This window comes from Schistocerca gregaria, chromosome X (assembly GCF_023897955.1).
Source record: "Schistocerca gregaria isolate iqSchGreg1 chromosome X, iqSchGreg1.2, whole genome shotgun sequence".
In the NCBI taxonomy this organism is placed as follows: domain Eukaryota; kingdom Metazoa; phylum Arthropoda; class Insecta; order Orthoptera; family Acrididae; genus Schistocerca; species Schistocerca gregaria.
This window is the reverse complement of record NC_064931.1, coordinates 515,375,054-515,403,021: the sequence shown is the minus strand read 5'-3', so window position 1 is coordinate 515,403,021 and position 27,968 is coordinate 515,375,054. Positions and strand designations below refer to the sequence as shown.

Here is a 27,968-nt window from a genome sequence, read left to right as displayed (position 1 = left end):
GTGTAAGAGGTGTAGCTTACACCTGGTTGCATTCATACCTAAAGGACTTCAAGTAGAAGGTATTATTCGAATACAAGTTCAACACACCGAATAAAACAAGAAAAAACTCTCTCCTTTCCAGTTAAAAGTCAAGAGGGTTGAGGCCAGGAGAGCATGGAGGCCATGGAATTGGTCCGCCTCTACCGATCTATCGGTCATCAAATCTGTTGTTGAGAAACGTATGAGCACTTCGACTGAAATGTGCAGGAGCTCCATCATGCATGAACCACAAGTTGTGTTGTAGTTGTAAAGACACCTCTTCTAGCAGCACAGGTAGAGTATCCCATATGAAATCATGATAACGTGCTCCATTTAGCGTAGGTGGAAGAACATGGGGCCCAATCAAGACCTCACCAACAATGCCTGCCCAAACGTTCACAGAAAATCTGTGTTGATGACGTGATTGCACAATTGTGTGTGGATTCTCGTCAGCCCACACATGTTGATTGTGAAAATTTACAATTTGATCACGTTGGAATGAAGCCTCATCCATAAAGAGAACATTTGCACTGAAATGAGGATTGACACATTGTTGGATGAACCATTTGCAGAAGTGTACCCATGGAGATCAATCAGCTGCTGATAGTGCCTGCACATGCTGTACATGGTACAGAAACAACTGGTTCTCCCGTAGCACTCTCCATACAGTGACGTGGTCAACGTTACCTTCTACAGCAGCAACTTCTCTGACGCTGACATTAGGGTTATCGTCAACTGCACAAAGAAGTGCCTCGTCCATTGCAGGTGTTCTCGTCGTTCTAGGTCCTACCCCGTCGCGAGTCATAGGCTGGAATGTTCCGTGCTCCCTAGGACGCTGATCAATTGCTTCGAACATCTTCCTGTCGGGACACCTTCGTTCTGGAAATGTGTCTCGATACACATGAACCGCGCCACAGCTATTGCCCTGTGCTAATCCATACATCAAATGGGCATCTGCCAACTCCGCATTTGTAAAAATAGCACTGACTGCAAAACCACGTTCGTGATGAACACTAACCTGTTGATGCTACGTACTGATGTGCTTGATGCTAGTACTGTAAAGCAATGCGTCGCATGTCAACACAAGCACCGAAGTCAACATTACCTTCCTTCAATTGGGCCAACTGGCAGTGAATCGAGGAAGTACAGTACATTGCCGAAACTAAAATGAGCTCTAACATGGAAATTAAGCGTTTCTGGACACATGTCCACATAACATCTTTTCTTTGTGGTATGATCTTCTGTGGTTCTGCATAACTTGCAAATAATAGTAATGTTCTCAATAGAATCAAATAGTCTTGAATGACGATATACTTATATAAGTCACTGAATATTAGACATGGTTGGTAGCAGTAGGCTGTGTCAATATATTGTCCTCACTGTAGTCTTCCCCACTAATATTGGTAAGTCTATAGATGCACTTGACTTGGGGGGCGGGTTGGGGGGGAATTCTGAACTTCGACTGCTTGAAAGATGGCAGCAGCCAATCAGAGTAGAGTGCAGTGAGGTCATGTCAATTCTTTATCCTCTGCTGGTAGGTACACATAGTACCACCCCACTCAGAATGGTAAGTGCAGGAAAGCTATCTCACACAGTGGCTCTGTGGCAGGAGGTTCAAAAGTGTTTTCTCTCACACAGCTGTGAGTGGTGCACTGGGTGTGATTGATGAAGATGCCATCAGTATCACAGTGCATTCAGGGCTCAATCCTAGGACTGTTATTCGTCTCAATTTCTGTGGAGAACGTTGTTCAGCTTACAAGCCCCCAAAAAAACTATTCTATTTGCTCATGACATCAAAAAATTCCTCACTGGTTCCACCACAGAAACTTTGCTGTCAACAGCAGAAAGCTCTAAGAAAAGGCTTTCAGCATGCTTCACAAAAAATATTCATTTTAAATACTGAAAAACTGAACATGTCATTTTTATTTATTTCACCTTCTAGCCAAATATCCATTCATTCATGATTAAAAAATGAACTAGAATATTTAAATGGGGCAAAGCAAAATTATTGGGTCTGTGGTCTCTCTCTCTCTCTCTCTCTCTCTCTCTCTCTCTCTCTCTCTCTCTCTCTCTCTAAAACACACACACACACACACACACACACACACACACACACACACACACACACACACACACACACCCATGCATGAGGGAGGACTCGAACCTCTGCCAGGCCCAGACACACACACACACACACACACACACACACACACACACACACACACACACACACACACACAGGGGTCATGTCAGGTGAGTCTGATAGAGGGAGAAAGAAGTGGGTAGCTGGAGGAGCTAGCAGCTCAGAGGGAGAAGGCAGGTAGAATGTGGGAGGAAGGAATAGCAGGAACACAGACTGGGCATGTGACACACAGGTACCAGAGCTGGAGACATGTGGCTCATGATGAACCTGGCATGGAAGTGTGAATTGGGAAGGCATTGCAGGACAGAGGAAGTGAAAACTGTTGGACAGAGGGTGTGTGGACGGTAGGCTAGCAGCCACAGTCTCTGGTAACTCACTGTTCTCACACCCTCTAGCAAACAGTTTCCCCTTCCTCTGTCCTGTCAACCCAGCCAATCCACACATACACATCACCTTCATTATGCACAACTCCACTCACTGCTTCATTATGTGATTATTCTCTGGTGACTCTTAACTCACAGCATAAAATGTTCTTAGAGTGAACAAGATGCGCTCTAAAAATAATTCAAGGCCTTAAAAAGATGCAAACTTCACCTTATTTAACCTGGTGTCCTGAGTGTTCCATTGTTATTCATCTATGTTGCTATGTTACACACCAGGGTCTACCTCATGGAAACAGGCAAATTAGTGCAGAACTACAGTGTACAGAACTACTGTACCAGAGGGCAAACTAATATTCCAGAATATCATTCTGTCAGAAGAGTGTAATTAACATTGGTGTCACACAACACAATAAGATAGCAGAACAAATAAAAATTGCCACATTTCCAGCATTCAAAACAAGACCAAAGCAGAATGAAATTTTCACTCTACAGCGGAGTGTGCGCTAATATGAAACTTCCTGGCAGATTAAAACTGTGTGCCAGACCGAGACTCAAACTCAGGACATTTGCCTTTCGCGGGCAACTGCTCCAGCACTGAGCTACCCAAGCATGACTCACACCCAGTCCTCACAGCCTTACTTCTGCCAGTACCTCGTCTCCTACCTTCCAAACTTCACAGAAGCTCTGCGGTGAACCTCACAGAACTAGCACTCCTGGAAGAAAGGATATTGCGGAGACATGGGTTGTTTCTAGAATGAAATTTTCACTCTATTGCGGAGTGCTCAGTGGTGCTCAGGCATGAAAGGCAAAGGTCCTGATTTCGAGTCTCAGTCTGGCACACAGTTTTAATCTGCCAGGAAGTTTCATTTCAGTGCACACTCCACTATAGAGTCAAAATTTCATTCTAGAAACACCCCCAGGCTGCGGCTAAGCCATGTCTCCGCAATATTCTTTCTTCCAGGAGTGCTAGTTCTGCAAGGTTCACAGGAGAGTTTCTGTGAAGTTTGGAAGGTAGGAGACGAGGTACTGGTGGAATTAGAGTTGTGAGGACGTGGCGTGAGTCATGCTTGGGTAGCTCAGTGGTAGAGCACTTGCCCGCGAAAGGCAAAGGTCCCGAGTTCGAGTCTCGGTCTGGCACACAGTTTTAATCTGCCAGGTAGTTTCAAGACCAAAGATGTTTTTAATAAAGCAATGTTTCTATCCTGTACAAGAATTTCTGGATATGTAAAGATCAACATTACTTAAACAATTACTGATGAACTTCGATTATAAGCATATGTACCAATTCATTATCACTTCTTTTTTGTTGGTACTAAATATTACATTATCCTCATTTGGATGCACACAATATTATTTGAACAATTTGTGCTGTATGATAAACATGTACCAATAAAAAAAGTCACTGAATTAATCGATTTCAAAGCCTGTTATGGAATAATCTTCAGGCACTTATGCACAGTTATCGAAATGGTACACACCTGCAACTACATACTGTTGCTGTACCACAGCATTCTCTAACATGGTACACCATCAGAATATGTGAGGGGCATTCAATAAGTAATGCAACAAGCTTTTTTCTGAAAGCAGGCTGGTTGGTTTTATTCAGGATTCCAGTACACCATATTAGACCCCATTCTTTCGGCACAAAGCCCTTTTTTCAACATAATCTCCATTTAATGTTAAAGTCTTAAACCACCTTACTGTGGAGGCCTGTATGCCCAAATGGTACCACTAACTGGCCAACATCAGAGCCAACATCTTGCTGCACCAATAACATCCCCATCATCTATGTAGTGCTTCCTGCAAAGGGCATCCTTCGTTGAGCCAAACAGATGGAAGTTAGAGGATGTGAGGTCCAGGCTGTAGGATGGATGAGGAAGAACTGTGCAATGAAGTTTTGTGAGCTCCTCTCAAGGTGTGTGTACTTGTGTGAGGCCTTTCCGTTGTCGTGGAGAAGGAGAAGTTTGTTTCCATTTTTGTGGCAATGGACATGTTGAAGTTGTTTCTTCACTTTCATAAGGGTAGCACAATACACTTCAGAGTTGAGAGTTGCACCATGAGGGAGGACATAAAAACAGCAAACTCTTTCACAGTCACAGAAAACCATCACAATGACTTTACAGGCTGAGGGTGTGGCTTTGAACTTTTTCTTTGGAGGAGATGTGGTGTGGTACCACTCCATGTATTTCTGTTTTGTTTGCAGTGTGAAGTGATGACCCCATATTTCATCACTTGTGACAATGTTTAACAAAAAACTATCACAATCAGTCCCATAACATGCAAGCAATTCTGCACATATGGTCCATCATTGCAGTTTACAGTCTTCTGTTTGACATCGAGGAACACAGTGGTCACACATGTTTGAGTACCCTGTGGATGTGTGTGTCAGTATTACCAACAGAGATATTCAGTCATGCAGAATGGTATCAGTTTGAACTCCACTGCAGACACACAAGAGAAAACAGTGTACTATTTTTCCTGATAATTCCACCAATGTTGATGTAGCAATTAATTGCTTGTTATGAGACATAAGTAATTTACAGCTGACCTGAGACCTTGTAACACATGCAAAAATCATTTCTGACCATTGGTTCCTCACCCAAAAATACTCATTGAAGCATCCTCTATCATCTGCATAATTTTGACACTAATGTTTTTAAAATTCTTATTTACTTATTTATTCATTCTCTGTAGACAAACACAGTGATGTTTTCTGAGTTGTAGACATATTTTGCACTCCCTGTCATAACTTCAGGAACAATTATGAATTACATAACTTGAATACAGATACTATTTGATAAAAAGGAAAGTATCCTACTCATGTATGAAAAATTTCTCAACATTATAAAAAACATTTATTGGTAAGAAACTCCTTCCAGGCCATTTCAAAGCAGCCTCCACTTGAGCTTTTTTAATTTTTTGCAAGTTTGTTACAAAATTTGATCCCTGGCTGTTGTGTGCAAAATAATGCTTACCTTACAAGTAAAATGTATAACAAAACTAAGTTCATACAAGCTAAAAAAAGCACCATATGAAAGGTACATAGAAAGTTCTCCAAATAAGTGTAAGGCAGCCTGGGAAGTTATCAGATAAGATAATTCTTCCAGTCAGGCATGTCACACTCTGCTGGATCCAGGAGAATTGAATGACGACTTTGTAACATCAATCAGAGAACTCAGAGACAAAATTAAGACCACACACTTACCTGCAAAGGATCTGCTTGATTCCCAGTTGTCTGAAACGCCTTTGTTTCATTAGTATAAAATTACACTCGATGACATCTGTGAAACTGTTTCCAAATTATCTAATTTCAGAAGTATGTACTGCTATTGGATGTCTAATTATGTTGTTAAATGGCCAGTTCACTTGATAAATAAGCCACTGAATTTTATTTTTCATAAATTTTAAGAGTGTTGAGCTTTTCCAGATTCACTCAAAATCCCCAAAAGTGTGCCCATATTCAAAAAGGGTGATAAACAACTCCCCCAGAACTACCAATCAGTTTCTATTCTGCCAATAGCCTCAAAAATTTTTGAATCACTCATGTACATTATTTTGAAAGGCATGACAGTCAGTACAGATTTTGGACAGGTAATAATACCACTGCAGTTGTTCTGGAAATTGTTGATCAGACTTTAACAACTTTCCAGAATAGGAAGACAGTGTCACTTGTATTATGTGATCTAAGTAAAGTGTGCAGATGCATTCCTTTTATGTATTGCTAACAAAATTAGAGTATTGTCGTATACAAAAATTTACATTAGCATTAATTTCTTCCTACCTGAAAAACAGAGGACAGTTTTTCTCAATTAGAAATAGACACTCCCTCTTACTAGAAATTGGTACAGGTGTTCCACAGGGCTCTGTCCTTGGCCCTTTCTTTTTCACTGTGGCTGTCAATGATCTGCCCCATTGTGCATCACAGTCATTGATCTGCTAAGCTGATGATACAACTTCACTTACTTCACAGTAAAATGTTTGCTGATACATGTAAAATTCAGAATAATAAGGAAAACTTGTAAGTAATGATGGGGATGGGAAACAGTGTTTGCTAATAAAAACGGCGAGACTGAAACAGTACCAAAGAAAGAGTAGGCCTATGCCTGAACCCATAAATAAAAAAGAGTGTCCATGTATAATGTGCTTGAATATAAATGGTCTCAGTGCCAACTTTTCAAACAAAAATCATAAACTTGATGACTTACAAATTATTCTTTCAGAATTTAAAAATATTAAAGTTATCTGTCACAATGAACATTGGCTTACATGTGGTAATATTAAAATTCTTAATAAAACCAAAAATTTCGAATTAGCTAATAGTTTTTGTAGACGAGAGAAATCATGTGGAGGTTCTTGCATACTTACTCATTCTGACATGCAATATGAAATAAGGAACGATTTTAATCATTTGAATGAAGAATGTATATTTGAAAGCTGTTGTATCGAGTTAAGGGACCTAAATGTCTTAGTAGTTTCTATTTACAGAGTACCAGACAAAACTACAATTGAAGCTTTCCTGCTCAAATTTAAGTGCTTTCTTGAAAATCTTAATAAAGAAAAATATTATAATAGCTGCTGATTTCAATATTAATGTCATAGCTGACAGCAATGATATGTCCAAATCCAATGACTTAATAAAAAAAATTTGGCTTCAAAGCAAACTTCATGCAAACCACTACAATAAATGCACAGTCAGCAACCTGTATTGATAATATTTTAACAAATTATGTGTTTGAAGATGTTAATAAATTTTGCTTAGATTTAGGAATCTCCTATCACTCTGCAGTATTCATTGAACTACCAAAACTCTATAAAGAAATTTAATGTAACAAAAGCCACATCAAAAGGAACTTTAATGAAAAAAACCTAACTATATTTAGCAGTAAGTTAAGAGAGGTTGAATGGCCTTATGACAGCTGTATCCCAAACTAACTTTAACAAATTTCTTGGTAGCTTTCTTGAAATATTTAATGAAACTTTTCCACTTAAAACCAAATGTAACAAAATGACTAGGAAGATTAAATGGATAACTCAAGGTATAAAAATTTCTAGTGCCAGAAAGAGGTAACTACATAATGAACTGAAATATAATAAAAACAGACATTTTTCTGTGTATGTGAAACATTATAAAACCATATTCAAAAAAGTTGTAAAGACAGCAAAACAAATGCCAAACAATAAATTTATTTTACAACATAATAGTAAGACAAAGGTCTGTTGTCAAATCAGAGTTAGTTGTTAACATCAGTAGTAATGAAATAACTAAGATTAAAGTAGATGATAATGTTGTAGTAAACCTAGCTCAAATATCAGAGTGTTTCAATGAATTCTTCATAAATGTACCAAAGTCAGAAGTTGATGTAGCAGGATATCAGAGTACAGTAAATCCCTTTGGACTCAATCAAGAAGCTGAGTATCTCACAGATTTTAAAAGAGTCACAATAAAGAATGTGAAAAATGTTATACTGTCATTAAAAAAATAAAAATTCTGCTGGGTGGGCTGGGACACCAAGTAAAGTGATTAAAGCAGTATATGACATAATAGCACCCCCACTAGCTAAAATAATCAACCATTCTATTGAACAGGGGTGCTTCCCTGATGTGTTAAAATATGCCAAAGTGAGACCTCTGTTCAAGAAAGGGCTGAGGGAAGATATGGGAAACTATCACCCTATTTCTATTCTCACAATCCTGTCAAAAGTATTAGAAAAAGTAGCTGCAAATCAGATCAAAAATTTTATTGTAAAAAATGATATTATTGTAAGTAACCAATTTGGATTCCAACAAGGAAAAAACACACTGGATGCAGCAAATAGCAAATAACTTTATTGGGAAGATATGCAAATCATTGGATTAGAGGAGTAAAGTCGCAGGTATCTTCTGTGATCTTTCAAAAGCATTTGACTCTGTGAACCAAGACTTGCTTATCTACAAATTAAACAAATAAGGGATTAAGGACAAAGCTCTAAAATGGCTCACATCATACTTGCACAACAGAAAGCAATGGGTAAGTGTCACATCAAATGCAGTGAATTATTATTCTAAATGGAGTACAGTATCACAAGGTGTGCCTCAAGGCTCCATTTTGGGGCCAATCCTGTTCCTATTCTATGTAAATAACTTGCCCATAAATATAAATTCCCCGTCAGTTCTGTTTGCAGACGAGACTTCTGTTTTAATTGGAGATGATGCAGAAAAAATTCAGAGCTCCATTGTGACCACAATGGGTACTCTAGAAAACTGGTTCCAGTTAAGTGGCTTGCAACTGAACATTGCAAAAACCAATATGGTACATTTCAAAACGAAACATTTGAAATGTGTGGATCTTAAAATACACCATTACAGTCATCCTATGGAAGAAGTTAACACAGTCAATTTCCTAGGACTAAATGTGGACAACAACTTAAACTGGAGTATAAATATTGAGTTCCTATCAAATAAACTAAGCAGCTTTGCATTTGCAATGCAATTACTAGCAAACTCTACTGACATGAGTACACAAAAAATAGCATATCATAGTTATTTTGAATCTGTCATTAGGTATGGTATCATTTTCTGGGGAAATTCAAGTCGTGTATCTTGAATACTGACTGCAAAAGAAAATTATTAGATACATGTGTAGTGCACAACAAACAGAATCTTGTCGCCAATTATTTTGGAACCTGCAAATCCTATCAGTTCCCTCCATATACATTTATGAAATTATAATCTTTGTACGCAGCAGACAAAGATTATTCGAGGAAAATCATTTTGACCACACATACAACACAAGAAATAAAAATAATTTTATGTTACCCACACACCATTTGAAATTATATGCACAAACTCCACAGTATATGGGAATGACAATATATAACAAGCTAATGTCAAAAATATATTTATTATGAAGCCAGAGAGTCTAAAAATAAGGCTACAGCAGATTCTGTGGGAGAAATGCTACTATTCAGTAGAAGGATTCATAGAGGATGACATGATAATTTGAGCAAGGGGTAATTAATTGTTAGTCTTTTATTGTATGTGTAACAAAATTCTATTATTACTATGATACCATTTGTTAAAATCAGTTGTTGTAATTAATTGTTAGTTTTTTTTATTGTATGTGTATTTTTATATTGTATTATTGTTATGGTAAGATTTGTTAAAATCAGGTGTTGTATCTCTACAGGGTGTTACAAAAAGGTACAGCCAAACTTTCAAGAAACATTCCTCACACACAAATAAATAGAAGATGTTATGTGGACATGTGTCCAGAAACGCTTAATTTCCATGTTAGAGCTCATTTTAGTTTTGGCAGTATGTACTGTACTTCCTCGATTCACCGCCAGTTGGCCCAATTGATGTTGACTTCAGTGCTTGTGTTGACATGTGACTCATTTCTCTACAGTACTAGCATCAAGCACATCAGTATGTAGCATCAACAAGTTAGTGTTCATCACGTATATGGTTTTGCAGTCAGTGCAGTGTTTACAAATGCGGAGTTGGCAGATGCCCATTTGATGTATGGATTAGCACGGCAATAGCCATGGCGCGGTACATTTGTATCGAGACACATTTCCAGAACGAAGGTGTCCCGACAGGAAGACGTTCGAAGCAATTGATCGGCGTCCTAGGGAGCACGGAACATTCCAGCCTATGACTCGCGACTGGGTAGGACCTAGCACGACGAGAACACCTGCAATGGATGAGGCACTTCTTCATGCAGTTAACAATAACCCTAATGTCAGCATCAACCGACAGGAAGACGTTCAAAGCAATTGATCGGCGTGCTAGGGACTATGACTCGTGACTGGGTAGGACCTAGCACGACGAGAACACCTGCAATGGATGAGGCACTTCTTCATGCAGTTAACAATAACCCTAATGTCAGCATCACAGACGTTGCTGCTGTAGAAGGTAACGTTGACCACGTCAATGTATGGAGAGTGCTATGGGAGAACCAGTTGTTTCCGTACCATGTACAGCATGTGCAGGCACTATCAGCAGCTGATTGGCCTCCACGGGTACACTTCTGCGAATGGTTCATCCAACAATGTGTCAATCCTCATTTCAGTGCAAATGTTCTCTTTAAGGATGAGGTTTCATTCCAACGTGATCAAATTTTAAATTTTCACAATAAATATGTGTGGGCTGACGAGGATCCGTACGCAATTGTGCAATCACGTCATCAACACAGATTTTCTGTGAACGTTTGGGCAGGCATTGTTGGTGAGGTCTTGATTGGGCCCCATGTTCTTCCACGTGTGCTCAATGGAGCACATTATCATGATTTCATACAGGATACTCTACCAGTGCTGCTAGAACATGTGCCTTTACAAGTACGACAACAACATGTGGTTCATGCACAATGAAGCTCCTGCACATTTCAGTCTAAGTGTTCGTATGCTTCTCAACAACAGATTCGGTGACCAATGGATTGGTAGAGGTGGACCAATTCCATGGCCTCCATGCTCTCCTGGCCTCAACCCTGTTGACTTTCATTTATGGAGTCATTTGAAAGCTCTTGTCTATGCAACCTTGGTACCAAATGTAGAGACTCTTCATGCTCGTATTGTGGACAGCTGTGATACAATACGCCATTCTCCAGGGCTGCATCATTGCATCAGGGATTCCATGCGACGGAGGGTGGATGCATGTATCCTCGCTAAAGGAGGTCATTTTGAACATTTCCTGTAACAAAGTGTTTGAAGTCATGCTGGTATGTTCTGTTGCTGTGTGTTTCCATTCCATGATTAATGTGGTTTGAAGAGAAGTAATAAAATGAGCTCTAACATGGAAAGTAAGTATTTCCAGACACATGTCCACATAACATATTTTCTTTCTTTGTGTGTGAGGAATGTTTCCTGTAAGTTTGGTCATACCTTTTTGTAACACCCTGTATGGTAAAACTTTACCAAAATTTTGACATGACTCCTGTACCTGAATCAAATGATTTAGATTATGTACGAGTTGAGACTAATAAACCAAAATTCACAATTCACATCATGACATCCAAACTCTTCATAAGTTGGTATGCAGCCAATGAACTTGTTTATAATTCAGGCAAAACCCAAAAGCATGTGCTAGGACTGTCAGAGACTGTAGATAATAAATGTGTCAAACTCTTAGGAAAACATATAGATACCAAACTCAGTTGGGCAGAACATATCAACCATGCCAGTAAAAAGATTTCACAAATGGCCTACCTCACGTGGGAACAAAGATATGATCAACAATAATTATTTCCACATGACATATTTTGTGCTCTTTCAGTCACACATTATATGGTGTACTCATATGGGGGCATTCTTCTCATATCAGTAACATTTTAAATGTACAAGAAAAAGATTGTCACTGGTCCTAAATATCACATATAACAGTGGTGAATCTGTAAAATTATGAGTCTGCACTTTTTCTCAAGAACAGCATTAAAGAATGAATTATAAGGAAAATAATTCACAAACATGACACTAGGAATAAGGCAAACATTGACATCTCAAGACACAGGCTAGCAAAAACAGGAACTTCCAAAAGTGAACGTCCTCAAAATTTTTAAAAAGTTTCATCTTGCTGCTCAATTTACAACATAAAAGAGTGTTATGATATGTACAATGCTGATAATTATATTTAAGATTATAGCCATATACAAGATACTTGAGTTGTACATGTAATTTGAATATTAATATTTATACTTTGATTGCAACTGTAACTTACTATCACTGGAAAAACATATTCTACTGTATGTGGTCAATGACAATAAATAATTTGAATCTGAATTCATGTAATGTCTTTCCAGGTGATAAATTACAGTCCCTCCTAGCACTGAAAATGCGCAAATCTCTATTTATACTATTACACTGCTTTTATTTTAAAATAAGTTGAACAGTTTCACAAACATACACTCCTGGAAATGGAAAAAAGAACACATTGACACCGGTGTGTCAGACCCACCATACTTGCTCCGGACACTGCGAGAGGGCTGTACAAGCAATGATCACACGCACGGCACAGCGGACACAACAGGAACCGCGGTGTTGGCCGTCGAATGGCGCTACCTGCGCAGCATTTGTGCACCACCGCCATTAGTGTCAGCCAGTTTGCCGTGGTACACGGAGCTCCATCGCAGTCTTTAACACTGGTAGCATGCCGTGACAGCGTGGACGTGAACCGTATGTGCAGTTGACGGACTTTGAGCGACGGCGTATAGTGGGCATGAGGGAGGCCGGGTGGACGTACAGCCGAACTGCTCAACACGTGAGGCGTGAGGTCTCCACAGTACATCAATGTTGTCGCCAGTGGTCGGCGGAAGGTACACGTGCCCATCGACCTGGGACCGGACCGCAGCGACGCACGGATGCACGCCAAGATCGTAGGATCCTACGCAGTGCCGTAGGGGACCGCACCACCACTTCCCAGCAAATTAGGGACACTGTTGCTGCTGGGGTATCGGCGAGGACCATTCGCAACCGTCTCCATGAAGCTGGGCTACGGTCCCGCACACCGTTAGGCCGTCTTCCGCTCACGCCCCAACATTGTGCAGCCCGCCTCCAGTGGTGTCGCGACAGGCGTGAATGGAGGGACGAATGGAGACGTGTCGTCTTCAGCGATGAGAGTCGCTTCTGCCTTGGTGCCAATGATGGTCGTATGCGTGTTTGGCGCCGTGCAGGTGAGCGCCACAATCAGGACTGCATACGACCGAGGCACACAGGGCCAACACCCGGCATCATGGTGTGGGGAGCGATCTCCTACACTGGCCGTACACCTCTGGTGATCGTCGAGGGGACACTGAATAGTGCACGGTACATCCAAACCGTCATCGAACCCATCGTTCTACCATTCCTAGACCGGCAAGGTAATTTGCTTTTCCAACAGGACAATGCACGTCCGCATGTATCCCGTGCCACCCAATGTGCTCTAGAAGGTGTAAGTCAACTACCCTGGCCAGCAAGATCTCCGGATCTGTCCCCCATTGAGCATGTTTGGGACTGGATGAAGTGTCGTCTCACGCGGTCTGCACGTCCAGCACGAACGCTGGTCCAACTGAGGCGCCAGGTGGAAATGGCATGGCAAGCCGTTCCACAGGACTACATCCAGCATCTCTACGATCGTCTCCATGGGAGAATAGCAGCCTGCATTGCAGCGAAAGGTGGATATACACTGTACTAGTGTCGACATTGTGCATGCTCTGTTGCCTGTGTCTATGTGCCTGTGGTTCTGTCAGTGTGATCATGTGATGTATCTGACCCCAGGAATGTGTCAATAAAGTTTCCCCTTCCTGGGACAATGAATTCACGGTGTTCTTATTTCAATTTCCAGGAGTGTATATTGATGGCAGTATTAGTAGAGTCTTACTTTTGAAAATACTTTTGCAAGACTCATCTCATTAAAACCAAGCTTACACACACTACTGTTTTTTTTTTTTTTTTTTTTTTTTTTGAGGATGACTACCCAATTTACATGATGGTCACAGCACACCTCCATACTTCAGTTCCACATATGAGCTATGGAAACACTAAAGCATAGTAGATAATACTAACTTGCTCATAATTAAGAACTTGTGGCATTATCCAATTTATGAAAATTGATTTTCTAATTTTTGGCATCAAATATCAATCTCTGCTCCTACAAGAGATGCCAGTCTAACATTGTGCCAAGGAAAGCAATTTTGCCACCTAATTTTTATTTCTGTACCATCATCAGATGCTCCATCTGGTTGGTGGTGTATCTGATAGTCTGTTAGACCAGTTTCACTAATGTTTACGGTTAAGTGATTGTTTTGGAAGTAATTATTAAATCCAAGTTAAACACCAAAACAATTTCGGACCATATCATTGTGGTTGGGTCCCCAGTAACGACTACTGTGTCATCTGCATAAGTTGAGTATCTTACTATTGTGTGCTGTGGGCAGATCTTTAACACATAATGTGAACAATAAAGGCCCAACACATAATATGAACAATAAAGACCACAGAATTGACCCTTGGGGCACACACCACACATAACTATAGCTGGACTGGAGCTGTGCTTCTTAATAATGTTGCCCATTTGGCATATGATTTATGTGACCTGATATCGATCTTGTGGGTATGACTGTAACAGACTTTTAGCTGTTCCTCTGATACTATCAGTTTCCATTGTATTGAGTGGCAGTTCACGAGATACTATGTCAAATGCACATGACAGATCTGGCAACAAACATGCCACCCTTTTTTTCTCATTTGATTTCATTAATGCACTAGGTCACATATGGCTGATGATGTAGAGTAGTCTTTCCTAAAAAGTAGTCTTTCCTAGAGTAGTCTTTCCTTTCCTAAGTTTCTCATTAACACCTTTTCTTTGACAAGAAAGTTTTCTAATGTAATGCAATAATTTTTTCTAACAATTTGCTTAGAATTTGAATTAAGCTTATTGGTTAATAGTTTTCAATTTTGTCAGCACTACCTTCTTTATGCACTGGCTTGACGACTGTTTATTTTAATACTGTTATTCAAACTTTTTTGAAGAGGTCAACCAGAACAGGAATAAGTGTTTGCATTTTTGTAAGATAATGGAGCAAATTATATCCCATCTAGTAGAGACTTGGTTGGCATTTTTTTTATGATGCTCTCTATTTCAGCTGTATTTATTTCATACATATACACTGATTTATGTACTTGGTAAGGAGTTTTGTAGTCAACAGCTCCAGAGTTCATGCATAAGTGACCTGGATTAATAAAGTAGCTATCAGAAGCATTGCCAACCAGGGTCTAAAACATTCATACTATCAGTCCTCAGTTAGATATCGCTAACACTGGGCTTTGATTTTTGGCAAAGCATGTCATTTACACACTTTCATACTGATTTGCGTGTGTTGTTTGAGCTTGCTATTTTTGTTGTATAATTTTCTCTGTTTGTAAATTCAGCATTTCTTTACAGGCTTTTTGATATGTTTTGTAGATATCTCTATCTGATGTTCCTGGGAACACACTTTATATTATCAACATAATAAACATTTTATCCTTCAGTTGTTTCATTTCTGAAGGCAGTGTCACATGGTTTTGAGTATATTTCTTTTTGAAAATCATGGAAAATATTACAATGAAATGGGCAAAGAAATTTATAAAAGTTATTCCATTTGTCTGCAACATTTTCTGCATAATATACTGGGTGAACATTAATAAAACTAACAAACTTCAGGGATGGATTCCTAACTGGAAATGGAGGAAAAATGAGTCTCTGAACACGTGCTATGTGTTCCTCGTGCGTTGGAGGCTGTGTGATTGATGCAGCATACCTTAAGCAGTAGAATCTCAGGCATTACTGTCAGGAACAAGCCACAATAATGTTTATGTATGACAAAAAATATAAGGTCAAAGTCGAGTGTGATATTGAAGTCATCTGATCATGTATAACAGGGGTAGGTGAAACTAAGTTAATTGTTGGATGTTTTTACCGGCCACCCAATTCTGCTGTGACAGTTCCAGAGTCATTCAAAAAGAGAGCACGCAAATACCCAGATCATTCAATAATAGTTGGCAGTGACTTTAACCTGCCGTGTATAGACTAGGATGTCTATGGATACATTGCAGGGGATACAGACAGACAGTTATGTGAAATACTTTCAAACACATTGTCTGAAAATTGTCTTGAGCACCTAGCTCAGCAGCCCACACACAAAGTAATATCTTAAACCTTGTAGCTATAAATAGGCAAGACCTTATTGGAAAAGTCAGTATAGAAATGGGGATTAACAACCATGATGTCATTATAGTAACAATGGCTATGAAAGTTCATAAATGAGTCAAGAAGGCTAGGAGAGTGTTTCTACTAGATAGAGCAGATAAAGAATTATTAACATCTTACTTAGACAGCGAACTGGCATCACTTAGTTCCAGTAAGATGGGTGTAGAGGAATTAATGGCAAAGTTTAAGCAGATTGTAAATCATGGTCTGGAGAGTTACATGCCTAGTAAGTGGATAAAAGATGGAAAAACCCACCATGATTTAATAATGAAATTTGGAGGATGCTGAGGAAGCACAGTCTCTTCCACTCTCAGTTCAAAAGGGAATGTATAAATGACGCCAAGTGAAAGTTAGTAGTGTCTGTGAAAACATCTATGCACAAAGCATGCAACAGCTACCACCGTCAAACTGTAGCGAACGATCAGGCAGAGAGAGAGAGAGAGAGAGAGAGAGAGAGAGAGAGAGAGAGAGAGAGAGAGAGAAAGAGGAATAATAATAATAATAATAATAATAATAATAATAATATTAATAATAATAATAATAATAATAATAATAGTAGTAATAATAATAATAAACCCCGTGGAGGCCCGGGAAAAGAATAGGCCTCTGGTATGTTCTGCCAGTCGTAAAAGGCGATGAAAAGAACAGACCACTAATAGGGCTAACCCCCCTTTTAGTGTGATTAGTTGGTTCAGGACAGAACTAATGAAGCCTCGGACAAGCGCTGTCATGGTCGGGGATGACGCTTGAACCCTATGCCCGTCCACAATGGTAACGACACTGCTAGCCACACGGAAAATGATTTAAATCCAAATAGAGGTGTTTCGCAGGACATGCTTCCTGCAACCACCCTAGAAGGAAAACAAAGACAGAGGATGAGATGGTCAGATGAAGTTAACCGACACCTCATGTTCTGTTATTACCAAGCAACAAACTTAGGAACCAACACAACTGGATACAGATCACAAGTATACACAACATTTATTACCAGATACCCAGAATTAAAATTTTTAACAGAACAACGACTAGCTGATCAGATCCATGTAATAATCAAAAATAACAGGATAACCCAGTCAGAATTAGAAAACATCAAACAACAAGTACAAAAAATACTGGAACAAAATAATGAACAGTCAGAAGAAGAAGAAAATACAGTAATGGACTCACACATCCCCGAGCAAGCAAACCAAGAACAACACGCATCAATTAAACAATCAGAGGAAAAAGAAATCTTAAGAAAGCCACCAGAACAAGCACAAATAGAACACCAAGTGACACACATGTTAGATATAGAAGAAAAATTTCAGCTGACATATATAGAATACAAAGTCACAAATACAGACATTAGACCATTCTTGCATAGACCACCAAATAACCCACATGCCAAAACAACAATAACAACTATCAACACAATCATACACAACAAAATAAATGAAAATACAACTATGGAAGAGTTACAACTATGGAAGAGTTACAACTACTGGTTTATGTAGGAGCACTCACTACACTAAATATACACACTAGGCAGAGATCAGAACCAACCAACACACAGAAGAAACCCACAAAACAGGCATGGCAACACAGGCTACAGATCAGAATAGAAAAACTGAGAAAAGATATGGGACAGCTAACACAATTTATAAGAAATGAAATATCAGACAAAAATCGAAAAAGGTTAGGTAAAATCTCACAATAAGAAGTGATAGAGCAATTAGATGAAAAGAAGCAAAAATTACAAGCATTGGCCAAACAACTTAAAGGTACAAAAAAAGTGAAAATAGAAGGAAACGAAACCAAACATTCAACATAAACTAAAAGAGATTTTACCAGACAATAGATAATACACACATTAAAATAGACATTTCCACCAAACATAACAGACATGGAACACTTCTGGAGCAACATATGGTCAAACCCGGTACAACGTAACAGACATGCACGGTGGATACAAGCAGAAACAGACACATACAAGATGATACCACAAATGCCTGAAGTGGTAATTTTGCAACATGAAGTAACCCAAGCAATCAATTCTACGCACAATTGGAAAGCCCCTGGTAAAGATAGAATAGCAAATTTCTGGCTAAAGAAGTTCACCTCAACACATTCACATCTAACTAAATTATTTAACAGTTACATTGCAGACCCATACACATTCCCTGACACACTTACACATGGAATAACCTATAGGAAACCTAAAGATCAAGCAGACACAGCAAACCCAGCTAAATATCGCCCCATAACATGCCTACCAACAATATACAAAATATTAACTTCAGTCATTACACAGAAATTAATGACACATACAACACAGAACAGAATTATAAATGAAGAACAAAAAGGCTGTTGCAAAGGAGCACAAGGATGTAAAGAGCAACTGATATCAGATGCAGAAGTGACATATCAAGCTAAAACTAAACAAAGGTCGCTACACTATGCATACATTGATTACCAAAAAGCTTTTGATAGTGTACCCCATTCATGGTTACTACAAATATTGGAAATATACAAAGTAGATCCTAAATTGATACAGTTCCTAAACATAGTAATGAAAACTTGGAAAATCACACTTAATATCCAAACAAATTCAAATATCATTACATCACAGCCAATACAGAGTAAGTGTGGAATATACCAAGGAGACTCATTAAGTCCTTTCTGGTTCTGCCTTGCTCTGAACCCACTATCCAACATGCTAAAGAATACAAATTATGGATACAATATTACTGGAACATACCAACACAAAATCACACATTTGCTATACATGGATGATCTAAAACTACTGGCAGCAACTAATCAACAACTCAATTACTAAAGATAACAGAAGTATTCAGCAATGATATAAATATGGCTTTTGGAACAGACAAATGTAAGAAAAATAGCATAGTCAAGGAAAAACACACTAAACAGGAATATTACATATTGGATAACCATAGTGTGGAAAAAACAGATGACTATAAATATCTAGGATACAGACAAAAATAGGAATAGATAATACAAATATTAAAGAAGAACTAAAAGAAAAATATAGACAAAGACTAAAAGAAATACTGAAAACAGAATTGACAGCAAGAAACAAGACAAAAGTTATAAATACTTATGCTATACCAATATTGACCTACTCATTTTGAATAGTGAAACACAGTAACACAGACCTAGAAGCACTCAATACACTTACACGATCACAATGCCACAAATATAGAATACATCACATACATTCAGCAACAGAAAGATTCACATTAAGCAGAAAGGAAGGAGGAAGGGGATTTATCGACATAAAAAACCTACATTATGGACAGATAGACAATTTAAGAAAATTTTTTATAGAACGAGCAGAAACTAGCAAAATACACAAAGCAATCCCTCATATAAATACATCGGCTACACCATAGCAATTTCATAACCACTTCTACAACCCTTTAGATCACATAACATCAACAGCTACAAAGAAAGTAAATTGGAAAAAGAAAACACCACATGGCAAGCACCCGTATCAACTAACACAGCCACACATCGATCAAGACGCATCCAACACATGGCTAACAAAAGGCAATATATACAGTGAGATGGAAGGATTCATGATTGCAATACAGGATCAAACAATAAACACCAGATATTACAGCAAGCATATTATTAAAGATCCCAATACCACAACAGATAAACGCAGACTTTGCAAACAACAAATAGAAACAGTAGATCACATAAAAAGCTTATGTACAATACTAGATGTAGCAAAAATAATACATCAACAACTTGCCATACTACATAAACTAATAAAAAAACATGTTCCCACATACAAGTATGCACCACAAAATGTACTGGAGAATGATGAATACAAATTATACTGGAACAGAACCATTATAACAGATAAAACAACACCACATAACAAACCTGACATCATACTCACAAATAAAAAGAATAAATCAACACAACTAATCGAAATAGCCATACCCAATACAACAAATATACAGAAGAAAACAGGAGAAAAAATTGAAAAATACATCCAACTGACTGAGGAAGTCGCGGACATGTGGCATCAGGATAAAGTTGACATTATACCAATTATACTATCAACTACAGGAGTCATACCACACAATATCCACCAGTACATCAACACAATACAGCTACATCCAAACTTACATACACAACTACAGAAATCTGTAATTATTGATACATGTTCAATTAATCGAAAGCTCCTAAATGCAATGTAACATATACTGTACTGTTAAAAAGAAGTCACACTTGATCAAGGTCTGCTTCACTTTCCATTTTTAACCAGACCTAAGGTCTGCGAAAGGAAAGAAGATGATGATGATAATAATAATAATAATAATAATAATAATAATAATAATAATAATAATCTGGTCATATGTAAAATCATTAAGCAGCTCTAAGGCTTCCATTCTGTCCCTTGTTGACCAGTCTGGTGTTGCAGTTGAAGACAGCAAAACGAAAGCTGAAATTTTAAATTTCATGTTCAGGAAATTGGTCACACAGGAAAATCATGCTGTCATCTGACCACTGACCACTGGAGAGACTCCCATGTAGACAACATAGTAATAAGTATACCTGGTATATAGAGCAGCTGAAAGATTTGAAAGCAAGTAATTCACCAGGTCCTGATGGAATCCCAGTTCGATTTTACAAAGAGTATTCTACAGAATTGGCCCCTTACCTAGCTTGCATTTATCATGAATCTCTCACCTAGCACAAAGTCCCAAGACACTGGAAAAAAGTGCAAGTGACTCCAGTATATAAAAAAGGTAAAAGAATGGACCTGCAAAATTACAGAACAAAATCACTAACTTCTGTTTGCTGCCGATTCCTTGCACATATTTTCAGTTTGAATACAATAAACTTTCTTGAGACTGAGTAGCTTATGTCCACAAATCAGCATGGTTTTAGAAAGCATTGCTCACGTGAAACTCAGCTTGCCCTTTTTTCACATGATATACAGAGAACTATGGATGAAGGGCAACAGGTGGATTCCATATTTCTAGATTTCTGGAAAGCATTTGACATGGTGCCCCATTTCAGGCTTTTAACACAGGTATGAACATATGTAATAAGTTCACAGATATGTGAGTGGCTACACTTCTTGTATGTTGTCGTTGATGGCACGTGTTCATCAGAGACAAGGGTTTTTTGTTGGTTGGTTGGTTTGGTGTATAAAGGGACCAAACTAAAAGGTCATCAGTCCCTTTTCCTGATGCAACCAAGGCTCAAGGTACAGAAACGCCCAACACCACACCTAAAAAGATAATGAATGTAATGGACAAAATATGGGGAAAACATACACCACAAGGAAAAGTGGAAGAAGGAATTAAAACCATAGAGCAGAAGGTCTGGGCTGGCTGAACACAATAATAAAAAGAGGATGAGCCAGCCACTCTGCAACACTTTAAAATGTCCACCCCAAAAAGGCAAGGCGGGATGAACACATGTAGGGAAAAGACGACCACCAAGACAAACAAATGCATAGAAAGTGTGAAAGAGTTAAAATGGAGGGAGGGTGGTGACCTCAGAGAGAAAGCTAAACGCTCACACTTAGATGGTATGATAAAACCCCCATCACGATTAAAGCATAAAACTAAATCTGCTGTTAAGGTATTGTTGACCAACACCGAAGGTAGGGTGCTGGGAAGGTTAAAAGTCTGCCGTGGCTAAAAGTGGGCAGTCCAGCAAGATGTGGATGACAGTCATATGTGAGTCACAGTGACACTGAGGTGGGTCCTCCCAGCGGAGGAGGTAGCCATGTCTTAGCCACGTATGGCCAATGCGGAGTCAGTAGAGAACCACTGAGTCCCTGCGAGAGGCCTGCATAGAGGTCTTCCACATATTCATAGTCTCCTTAAGGGCACGAAGATTATTGTGCGTACTCAGATCATGCAATTCCACCTCCCAAACCTGAAAAACCTTTTGGCGTAATAATGATCGCAGCTCAGTTATAGGGATACCGATCTCCAGAAGTGGTTTCAGTGTAGCCTGTTTGGCCAACCTGTCAGAAAGTTCATTTCCTGGAATTCTGACATGGCCGATGCAGGAGGCAAATCGCCATGGATGGGAAAAGGAGATGGTAATTTGGATGCTCAGGAGAACCACGAATGTGTGCAACATAACTGGCAAGCAGTTGTGCATGCTTAACCTTCAATGGAGGGACTCCGGCCTCCACCAGGACACTGCTCACCAGACTAATCCTGAAAGCTCCCATTCCCAGTCGAACCCCACAGTGGTGCACTGGGTTGAGTAAACACAATGCTGAGTGTGCCGCTGAAGCATAAACCGCACTCCAATAGTCAAGGCAGGATTGAACAAGGGCTCTGTAGAGCTGCAGCAGTGTAAAGTAATCTGTGCCCTAGTTGGTGTTGCTCAGGCAGCAGAGGGCATTGAGTCACTGCCAGCTCTTCCGCTTCAGCCATGTCAATCAGGTATTGAAAACCAATCCTAAGAATCAATGTGTCTCCACTATAGTTAGTGGATCGTTATTAAGGTAAAGTTCTAGTTCCGGACGAACGATACGACGCTGACAGAAGTGCATGACACACGACTTTGCAGCTGAAAACTGGAAGCCGTGGGCTAAAGTCCATGACTCCACCTTGTGTCTGGCTCCCTGTAGGTGCTGTTTGGCAGTACCAGTACTGGCAGAGCAGTTCAAAATGCAGAAGTTGTCTGCAAACAGAGAAGGTGACACTGACAGCTCGACAGCTGCTGCTAGAGCGTTAATGACCACTAAAAATAGAGGTTCACTCAATACAGAGCCCTGCGAGACCCCATTCTCCTGGATATAGGGTGGACTATGAGAAGCACTAATGTGGACATAGAAAGTATGGAGTGATAGGAAATTTTGGATAAAAATCGGGAGCAGGCCCCAGAGACCCCGCTCATATAATGTGGCAAGGATATGATGTGTCCAGGTCATGTCATAAGCTTTTCATAACTCAAAAATGATGGCAACCAGGTGTTGGCATCTGGAAAAGGCTGTTTGGATGGCAGACCCGAGGGAAACTTGATTATCAATGGTAGAGTGACCCTGGCAGAAGATTCCCTGGCATGGAGCCAGTAGACCATGTGACTCCAGGACCCAACACAACTGCCGACTTACCATACATTCTAACAGCTTACAGACAATGTTGGTGAGGCCGATAAGCTGATAGCTATCCAAATCAAGCAGGTTTTTACCGGGTCTGAGCCCTGGAATGATGGCACTCTCCCGCCATTGCGACAGAAAGATGCCATCACACCAGATCCGGTTGAAGATGATGAGATGTTGATTGTAGTTGGATGAGAGATGTTTGATCATCTGACTGTGGATCCAATCTGGTGCAGGAACTGTGTTGGGGCAATGTGCAATGATGCTGAGGAGCTCCCACTCTGTAAATGGAGCATTATAGGGTTCACTGTGACGTTCAGTGAATGAGAGGGCTTTCCGCCGTTTGAGGGTGTGAAATTCTGGGGGATAGAACACAACATTGATGTTAATGCCAGTAACACCTGTCAGGGTCTGGTACCCACAAACACGTCTGATCTTCGTCCAGACTTTGGAAGGTGACATATGGCACCCAATGGTCGAGACGTACCTCTCCCAACTCTCCTATTTCCATCTTTTTATAAGCTGGCAAATATGGGCACAGAGCCGTTTAAAGGCTATTAGGTGCTCTAGGGAAAGAAGCTGCTTATGACGCTGTAGAGTTTGTTGACACTCTTTAATGGCGTCAGCGATTTCTGGCGACAATCAAGGTACTGACTTTCACTGGGGGCACCCTAAAGAACAAAGGATCATGTTTCCTGCCACAGAAACGATCGTTCTAGTGACCTGCTCAACTACCACATCGATGGTACCATGTGGTGACAGCAGAGGTGAAATCTTCCCAGTCTGCCTTATTTAAAGCCCATCCTGGTAGACATCTGGGGAATGGAGCTTGGGGAATGACAGGAAGATGGGAAAGTGGTCACTACCACATAAGTCATCGTAGGCTCTCCAGTGGACAGATGGGAGAAGTCCCGAGCTGCAGAGGGATAAATCACTGGCCGAGTAAGTGCCATCTGCCACACTGAAATGTGTGGTGGCCCAGTATTTAAGAGGCAGAGGTCGAGTTGAGACAGTAAAGTTTTGACATCTCTACCTCAGCCAGTAAGCACAGTTCACCCCACAAGGGGTTATGGATGTTAAAATCTCCCAAAAGTAGGAAAGGTTTAGGGAGTTGATGAATCAGTGTAGCCAATGTGTTCAGGGGTACTGCACCATCTGGAGGAAGATATATGTTGCAGACACTTATTTCTTGCATTGTCCTTATCCTGACAGCCACAGCTTCAAGAGGGGTATAGGTTCACTGCATACCGAGTTCAGGACATAGACACAAATTCCACCTGACACTCTATTATAGTCACTACGGTTCTTGTAATATTCCCTATAGGCAGGGGTCCACATTGCCATGAACCAGGTTTCCTGGAGGGCAATACAGAAAGCAGGTGTAAAGCTTAAGAGTTGCCGTAGCTCAGCCAGGTGGTGGAAAAAACCGCAGCAATTCCACTGAAGGATGACGTTATCATGAGGCTGGGAAGGCATGAAGCATGCAAGGAGGCAGGTTATGCCTCAGGGCACCTGCTGCCACAGATTGAGTATTTGTATCCATTCCTATTGTGGATGAGGCATCAGTGAGATCCAGGTCCTCTGGAGATGCTGAGAGCTCCACCTCATCCACAGGTGCAGAATTAGTAGGCAGTGGTAGTGTTGGGGCCACTGAAGGGTCCTTTTTCTTAGCAGATTTCTTTGTTTGCTTGCCCTCTTGCTTCTCTTTAGGGGCTTGCTGGGAGGACTTCTCCGAAGTAGCTTCAGGCATGGAGGAAGACTGTGAAGCTCTTCGTCCAGCGGTTTTTGGCTCCTTTAGCCATTGGCGAGTGTCCGCTTTGGCATTAGTAGAGACCTAGGGAGAGAGGGTCCCAACGGACCCCTGCACATGAAAAGAGCCGGAGGAGGATTTTGCTTCTCCAGCTAGGGGGAGGGGTCTGATGCCCTCTGTGTTTGGGGGGGGGGGGGGGGGGGGCCCTTCCTCCCGAAGTAGGTACTTTTGGAGTAATGGAAGGAGATTTTTCCCCTATCATCAAGGGGGCAGATGTATTCTGGAGGCCTGTAGGGCCAACCGTTCGTGGCACAGAATGTGGTATGACTGGTATTTGTAATGTAGCAGCAGTGTATGTGGACGTCAACCAAACGGGGTGTAATCATTCAAATTTACGTTTAGCATCTTGGTAAGTCAACTGGTCCAGGGTCTTGTGCGCCATGATTTTCTGCTCCTTTTGGAGTACTGTGAAGTCTGGCGAGCAGGGGGAGTGCTGCTCTCCGCAGTTGATACAAGTTGGAGGAGGTGCACAGGGAGTATCTGGATGCAGTGGACATCCACCGTCGCAACATGTGGTGTTGGAAGTGCAGCGGGAAGACATGTGTCCAAATTTCCAGCACTTAAAGCACCACACAGGGGGAGGAACATATGGTTTAATGTCACAGCAGTAAACCATCACTTTGACCTTTTCAGGCAATGAATTACCCTCAAAGGACAAGATGAAGGCACTGGTAGCGACCCTATTGTCTTTGGGACCCCTGTAAATGTACCGCATGAAATGAACACCCCACCGTTCTAGATTGTCTCAGAGCTCATTGTCACATCAACTCTGTCTGACAAATATTTTTGTAAGAAATCACTAACTATGCTACTAGAAGATCTGTACAGCCCCACAACAATCAGGGGTACTTTGTTTACTACTAGCATAATGGTCAAATTTCGAATTTCATTTCCACACTAAGTTCCGTAATAAATTCCAGTTTTGTGACATGTAGATGGTATTTACAATACATGGCAATACCATCACTTTTATGTTCTGATGGACTGAAATTATTGCACAAAGTATAGCTGTTGAATATGGTCATAGTAATAAATTAATGGACACACCATGTTCTATAAAAGTGATCACATCCACATTCTCCTCACTTAGTTCTTACTGTACCTGTATGAACTTGTTACTTAGATACTGAATATTCTGACTGAGCACTTTGAGACTTGTTTTCTGTTTCTTCAAGACATTCCTTTCAAAACTCTACCTTTCCACAACTTTCCCTTATATGTTACATTCAGATGCTACAAAAATGTGGACATTTCTCTGTTTACTATATTGTTTGCCACCTCCATCAGGATATATTAGTCTCCCTTGTTTATGATTTTGCAGACATCCATGCACATTTTACTGAAAGTCACAGAGCCTAGTCCATTCAAATACAAACTATCCATCCCTAAACATCTGTCATTTAAACATTTGTTTGGGTGAATGAAAATTGCTCCAGCCTGTTGTCATATCGCTGTTTATTTTGCAAATGTACTTTACAAAGTCACTTGAGACACCCAGTATATAAATACAATAAAAAATAATAATTATGGAAGTTACATACAGATTACCTAAGCCCAGTGAAATGTTTTTCTGCTTTCTATATAACTGGGCTGTCTCCATTAAAGGCGCCACAAATGGGGTGTGCCCTTCATTCACATACACCTCCTTTATGTCATCTGGATCAAAAACATGCACAACTGTTCTGGATCCTATTGTTTCTCTAACAATTGGCCCATACTGCTCATGTAAACGTTCTAAAACTTTGTGATACTTTCTGCCATCAAAAGCACCTGCAAAACAGCCAAACTTACAGTTAAGTTCAGCACAGTTTATTAATAATGACATTTGAGTAACTTTGGAATAACAATTGCAGCCTAGATTGTTTATGTTAAAGGATAACAGGGTGTGGAAACTTATAAACCACAAATCTTTTCACTATCATTATGGATATGTAAACACAGAAAAAGGTTAGAGAATTGCTTAGTTTGAAATCTTCACTAAATACTGTGTCACACAAAGTTCTGAAAAAGGAAGGAAGATTAGGGTTTCATGTCTCACGAGTTATGAGGACATTAGAAATGTAGTACAAACTTTGCCTAAGAAAGAATGGAGAAGAAAATCAACTGTCCCCTTCTGAAAGGGTAATTGAGTTATAAGATATTGTTTGGAAGGGCAACAGTTCACATCTCTATCTTGCTAACCCATTTTACATTTTCTGTGGGTCACTAAAGGTCAATGCCAGGGTGGCATTAACCTTTGCAGATATAATCTTATAACTCACTTCCCACAAAGCACTAAACCAGAATTTGTCTTCTTCTTGTTATGTGCCCATGTATGAGGGTGGGCTGAAAAGTAATTTCTTGAATGTTTTATTCTGTTCTCAATATCAGCTGAGGTGTTACATGTCATGCGTATTACTTGGATGACCTACCAGCATGTTGCAACCCTCTGCCACAAGAGGGCACTATAAAGTGACATTGCACTGTGTATTGTAACTACTGTATGCCAGCGCATAAGAACCACCAAGCTGTAATCCAGATTCTAGCCACAGGAAACATGCCTCTAATTGAAATTCATAGAAGAATGAAAGCTGTGTATGGTGATATGGTGGTGTGACAATGGGTTGTTCATGCACACTATCATGGATTATCCTCCATACACTCCCTACTTGGCCACATCTGATTTTAATCTGTTTCTAAAACTTAAATAACACCTTTGATGACTTCACTTAGGTAGTGATGAAGTGGTGCAAGCAGAGATGATGTTGTGGCTGTGAACAAAGTCAAACATTCTACAGTGATGGTATCAAGAAACTGGTCTCGCACTGAGAGAAATGTGTCCATCAG

The 27,968-nt window shown here is 40.0% G+C and overlaps 1 protein-coding gene across 1 annotated transcript in view; it reads right to left on the bottom strand.

The window, feature by feature from the left end:
* LOC126299529 (probable cytochrome P450 CYP44) overlaps positions 1-27,968 on the bottom strand; it is a 233,793-nt gene that overhangs the window by 165,685 nt on the left and 40,140 nt on the right. Inside the window, exon 3 of the mRNA XM_049991511.1 lies at positions 26,684-26,912. Coding sequence (XP_049847468.1) covers positions 26,684-26,912 — 229 coding nt within the window. The remainder of the gene's footprint in view (positions 1-26,683; positions 26,913-27,968) is intronic.